Source organism: Oncorhynchus clarkii, chromosome 5 (genome assembly GCF_045791955.1).
Source record: "Oncorhynchus clarkii lewisi isolate Uvic-CL-2024 chromosome 5, UVic_Ocla_1.0, whole genome shotgun sequence".
Classification (NCBI taxonomy): Eukaryota; Metazoa; Chordata; class Actinopteri; order Salmoniformes; family Salmonidae; genus Oncorhynchus; species Oncorhynchus clarkii.
The window spans coordinates 29,815,080-29,821,079 of NC_092151.1; the positions used below are offsets into that span (position 1 = coordinate 29,815,080).

Below are 6,000 nucleotides of genomic sequence, written 5' to 3' on the forward strand. Positions count from 1 at the left end.
ACTTTGACAGGGATAACTATCGTCAATACTTATAGAGCTCCACATGTACATTTTTTAAGTTGATCTATGCACAGCAATTACTATATAGACACTCTGGCCCGTGGCCTCTTTGCTCACGTTCTTTACCGGCGATAAGCTTACAGTTTCACTCTTCCTGTCACATTCCCTCTCTCCCTCCCTCTACAGAAACAGCTCCAATGAGATCACGGTGGTGGTGTGGCGCACCGGGCCGGCCGCCAAGCCCAGTTTTGAGGGCCTCATTCACCGGCCCTCCTACAAGCCCAACTACGACACCCCCTCACCCCCCACCAGACGGAGGGACAGGTCCAAGGACCGGCTAGACCGTGACAAGATCCCCCCGGCCGTGCCCCCCCTCCCTGCCCACCACAGGACCAGCCGCCGGGTGCTAGTCAACGGCTCTGAGGGGGGCGGCAGGGGAGGGGCAGGAGGAGTAGGGGGGCCATGGGGGGAGAGGAGGTGCGTAGGAGGGGGGGCGGAGGAGGTGGATGGTAAAGCCAGGAGCCAGACCCATAGCCAGAGCCACACAGCCACGCTGAAGGGGACTAGAGTGAAGGCGTCCAACGGAGATAACTACATCATCCTGGCCCCCATAAACCCAGGAAGCCAGGTACTGCCGGGGGAGCAGAGGCTCATGGTCCATCCCAGGCTCCTGCCTTACCCCCTCGATGGCACTATCTAGACCCCACTGGAGATTTCAATATGTGCCATTCATACCTGCCATAGATCTGTGCCAATCCTACCTGACATACACTATCTGCCATTTAAATCTGAGATATACCCTGCCATTCTAACCTGAGAAATATCTGTGTAATTCAAACTGACACGTGCATTCTGTAAATCACATATACTATATATAGTAAATAGTTAAATAGGTAGTTGAAATTGTGAAAAAAAGTATACAACCAAGAGTTGATTTGCTGCAATAGTAAGTAATATTCAAGCCCCGATATGGGGAAAGCCACAGTTGGCCCATGGGGTGTTCTATCAAATGATGCACACTGTAACATCCTGTGACATGCTGTATATGAGGCAATAGCTCTTAATGATAAAGACATAATAAAGTGTAACAAATGGAAAAAGAAACACACTGATTGTGAACTTGATTCCTTAACATCCCCAACCATACAACACTAACCATCCAGCCTGGAAGAAGGGACCAGTTATGTTGAAGCAATGAGTGCAGAGAACCAGAAAACCCAGAACTTCTAGTCTTTACCTAATCCTGATCACAGACAGTAATGTGGCTGACGGGTTCCGTACCTCAGTAGCCTGGTTGTTAGAAGGCCTCTAGCAGAAATGAAGAAGGCTGTATACCCTGCATTCCATCCAGACCCAGGGACCTAGACACTGTAAGGCTGTCTGTTAGTCTGGGAGGTGCAGCCTACCTGGCAATCTGAGTGTGTGTGCGCTTGTACAGCACATGTGCGTGTGTAGGGCAGTGTGTTTGTCCGAGGGCAGCTGTGCTGCTTCAACAGATATGGCATGACATAGGGCTCAGAGAGCATGATGGGAACGTCTTCTGTGTCTAAATGCTAAGAGGAGAGCACAGGGGTTAGGGGGTTAGGAGTGTGAGGGGGGGGGGGGGGACTGGCTTGGATGGCTGTGGAGTAGGATTGGATGGAGTGGGAATAGGATGCAGAAAAGGGGATAGAGAGAGGGGGGAGAGAGGGATAAGCGATGGAGGTGATGGATGAATGGCTACCCCCAATTAATCCATTACCTTCCCTATGGGGAAATATGGGCTAGGGAACAGAGTAGATATGGGTATATATTTTACCTTTATTTAACTAGGAAAGTCAGTTAAGAACAAATTCTTGTTTACAATGTCTGCCTACACCTGCCAAACCCGGGCGACGCTGGGCCAATTGTGCGCCGCGCTATGGAACTCCCGATCTCAGCCGGTTGTGATACAGCCTGAATAGTAGTGGTACATCAAGAGGTTGGGATAATGGATGTAAGAAGTAGAAGGGATTAATGGGGTAGCGAGAGGCAATGATGGATGGATGACGGGTACAGCAGCAGAGGGAAAAAGAGGGGAGAGGAAAGGAAGGATGTAGATAAAGCAGTTGTCAAAGTGGATGAAAATAAGAGGATAGAACATTTCAGACTAAATCCAAACTTTGAAGGATGGGGAAATGGAGCATCTCTCCTCCAGGTCAGAGCAGGCATACGATCCATGATGATTTGGTTCCATCCTGTCAGCCAGTCCCCACTGAAACACACACAGCAGAGAAATCGATCATGGAAGATAGCTGGATGTACCAGCCATTGATATGCCTCTGGTTGGGTCACCTCTTTCACGCCAGGTCACCCCTATCCTCTACCCATCTTTGTTATATCGGGTAGATCTTATCTTTAGGCACAGTTCTAGGATCAGCTTCCCCTTCCCCCATTACATTTCAAGGGGCAACGTTACTTGGGTACTTGAGTAGTTATCTATAGGCACAGTTCTAGGATCAGCTCTCCCCACCAACCGTTCAATTTCCAAGGGCAATGTCATCCTTCTCCTGTATTCATAGTTCTACAGTACAATAGATTATGGTATAGTACAGTACAGTGTGTGGTTGACGTCTGTGTCACTCAAGGCCATAGGAATCAATGAACAGCACAGTCACCATCATGTATCAACAGCACACATTAGCTCTCAGGTCGCTGGGTCTATTCCTTGAGCTGAACACATGTATATTGAATATGTGACATGGCTCACTGGCCTGAGATCACATAGACCTACTGCAGTACAGTAGTAATGGAGTCAGCCAACAGTCTGTGGCCCCATTTCATGCTCAACGCAACCATTTCTTCAGTTTGACGTCATGTTAGGCATTTATTATGGTGGGATGGATACATTACATGTGAAAGTATCCTAAAGCAGAGTATGGTATTGGTCAACTGTTATAACAGGACCATTGATTGTGATGTTTTTGTCTCTTTCAGATATTGAGGCCTGTCTACCAGGACAACCATGGTACCTTGGGTAAGACATTTACTGCTGACTAGGATTTTAATGAACATGGTGGTTTTGCAGGACAATTCTATCTATAACCATTGTACTTCTATGTACCCAGGCTAACTCCCAGTGTGTGTTGTTGTGCATGTGGTGTCTCTCAGCAGGGAGGATATACCCGGGTCAGACCAGCATGCCCCAGAAACAGGGGTCTGGCGGTGCCACGCCTGGGGGTGTAGGACTAGCAGGCCGGACCACCTTCCTACGACGCTCTACTAATGCCAAGATGTCTAAGCCATCCGAAGCGAACCTCTCTGGCCAACCCCCACCCAGCTACCAGCAGGTCCAGAGCTCCAGCTTTGCTAACTACCAGAACTGTACTATAGTACACTCCCATGTACAACACGACAACCCGCACGGCAACTATGGCTACGTCAAAGCAGCACCCAAGATCCTCATCTTCCCCATCTTTGTTCAGGTGTGTGTGTGCGTGTTTGTGTGTGTGTATGTGTGACTCACCATTTTTGCATCTCTCTGTTAGTGCCGTTTGGGGTTTTCCCCTTTTATTTTGATCACTATTTAAGAAATCCTTGCCAGGTTTGTTTCAGTGCTTCTCCTCTCTGTGTATCTGTGTAGCAACATAGGACTCTGTCATAAACACACTAGAATGAACCACATTTCCTCTATATGTCCAATGTCAGGGTGTGAGTGTATTGCACAACTGGACTACCCACTTCCCAGGATTCTACAATGGTCTGTAATAGTACTTCCTGTTGACTAACTGAGTCACCTAGCTGCACAGTGAAACAGCCATCCCTGTGGTCTCTCTAGCTCCAGTCCGGGTCCACAAGAGGATGTGGCTACCACCCCCGCTGCACTAGCGCTTTTAGCCTAGCGCCTCTTCACAGATTGAGCATCTCACAGACTCCTGCAGTCACAGCTCACACTGTGAGGATCTCTGTAGAGACTGGAGCGAATGTAGCTACACGAGAGCCGCCAGCTGCACAGCCTGTATTGTTCCCTTTGGTGGGCAGAGAGCATGGAGCTTGGAGCTAAAATGGAGATGGTACTGTAGCTACATGCTCCCTCATGTACAGCTATGTTCATGAGAACACCCCTCCCAGATATGTCTATCCTTGAAACATGTCTATCAATCTGTATCTTTATTTAGCGGTATTTGTGAGTGTTGTGAATGATATTGGACTGTTATAGCAGTGTTATGAGTTTAGTATCAGTGACTTTTGCTGTAGTATTGTGTACTGTCATTATAAGCAATATTAGTAAATGTCGTGTGTTTGAAGTGATATAAAACTGCAGTATTTTGCCATGGATGATAATGTAATCTTCATTTAATTCCTAGTATGTTGCCTAAACGTACTCTAACTTTAATCTAATGTCAATCTAACCCTTAACTCTCCTCTCCTCCCCTTTGTGTGCAGCCTCTGGACCTGTGTAACCCCACACGGACACTGGTGGTCTCTGAGGAGATGATCCTCCATGAGAGCAAGCACCTCTCCATTAAGGTAAACGGTGTGTGTGTGTGTGTGTGTGTGTGTGTGTGTGTGTGTGTGTGTGTGTGTGTGTGTCAGGATCCGTCAAATCAGTGAGATGGGACATGTCAATGTTAATGAGAATATTTAAGAGAGGAACACATTGTGAGAATCTGACACAAGTCTCTATACTGCCATTCTAGTTCTCTTCATTCATATTCCACAACTGCTAATGTCAAGTTTGTTTAACTGTCAAAATGTTTGTGGAATGCACTATGAAGATTTTTCCCAGCCTTGTCAATGTTCTTAAATACCCTCCCAGTGCCTCTGTCTTTGGTGTGTTGTGTAATACCAGCAGAGAACAGAGGAAACAGAGGAAGAGACCACAGTTTGAAAACCTCTGGGTGGCTGCTGCACTGCATTGGACGTCTATACTATTGTCTTCTCTTGGCTCTCCTCTCCTCTCCTCTCTTCTCCTCTCCTCTCCTCTCCTCTCCTCTCCTCTCCTCTCCTCTCCTCTCCTCTCCTCTCCTCTCCTCTCCTCTCCTCTCCTCTCCCATCCCATCCCCTCCCCTCCCCTCCCCTCCCCCCTCCTCTCCTCTCCTCTCCTCTCCTCTCCCCTCTCCTCTCCTCTCCTCTCCTCTCAGACAGACAATGATACAGGACTAGCATTGGAACAAATATTTTGCTAGTTTGACAGAATCCAACTCATAGTGTTTGTTTATCATAGAGACGATGGGGACAACTCGGTTCAAAAATAACTTTACATCTCATAACTATTTGAAAAGGAAGGGAGAGAGAGAGAGAGAGAGAGAGAGAGAGAGAGAGAGAGAGAGAGAGAGAGAGAGAGAGAGAGAGAGAGAGAGAGAGAGTCCTGTGTTCATTGCACAGGACAGTGTATCTACTTGAGGGGCGCTTGTTTAGTAGTGGGGAATGAATTATTTAGGTCCCAGAATGCTACTTCTGGAGTGTTGCACAGTGACAGGCTTTTATTTAATCGATCAAAGGGTTCCTCTACTTTTGAAATCTCTGCTATGATAAATTCTATTTTTTCTCCCTCTCTCCCTCAGCTCTCTTTAATGTCCTGCTCTGTGTGTGCACTGGCTTTTCTATGTAGCTCTTTCCATGTTTCTGTACAGTATGTCTCTGTCTCTCTCTGTGTCATTCTCTCTGTCTCTGTCTCTGTCTCGCTCAATTCAATTAAAATGGCTTTATTGAGATGGGAAACATACGATACATTGCCAAAGTAAATGGAATAGACAAACAAAATGAAAATAAACAAGGGAGACCTCTTCACACCTTCAGTGAGCTATTATTTCTGCTTGTAACACTCCTCTTTGTTCCATATGGCTCTATAACACTGTATACCGGTAGTTGCAATTCATAGGTTATTGTTCATGACAGAAAATGTACATTGATATTCATTTCTAGAGAGTTTGTCAGCACAATTTCTATCCATTCATTTTCATGTGGAAATATTTGACTCATGTTATATAAGCAAACAAAGTTGAAAGAAATGTTGTGGCACAGTATTTCATTGGAAAC

The 6,000-nt window shown here is 46.6% G+C and overlaps 1 protein-coding gene across 3 annotated transcripts in view; it reads left to right on the forward strand.

Moving 5' to 3' along the window:
- LOC139408641 (regulator of G-protein signaling 3-like) overlaps positions 1 to 6,000 on the forward strand; it is a 206,015-nt gene that overhangs the window by 54,467 nt on the left and 145,548 nt on the right. For all 3 annotated transcript variants that reach the window (XM_071152789.1, XM_071152791.1, XM_071152790.1), the window contains 4 exons: positions 187 to 628; positions 2,956 to 2,995; positions 3,130 to 3,443; positions 4,405 to 4,488. In XM_071152789.1, coding sequence (XP_071008890.1) covers positions 187 to 628; positions 2,956 to 2,995; positions 3,130 to 3,443; positions 4,405 to 4,488 — 880 coding nt within the window. The remainder of the gene's footprint in view (positions 1 to 186; positions 629 to 2,955; positions 2,996 to 3,129; positions 3,444 to 4,404; positions 4,489 to 6,000) is intronic.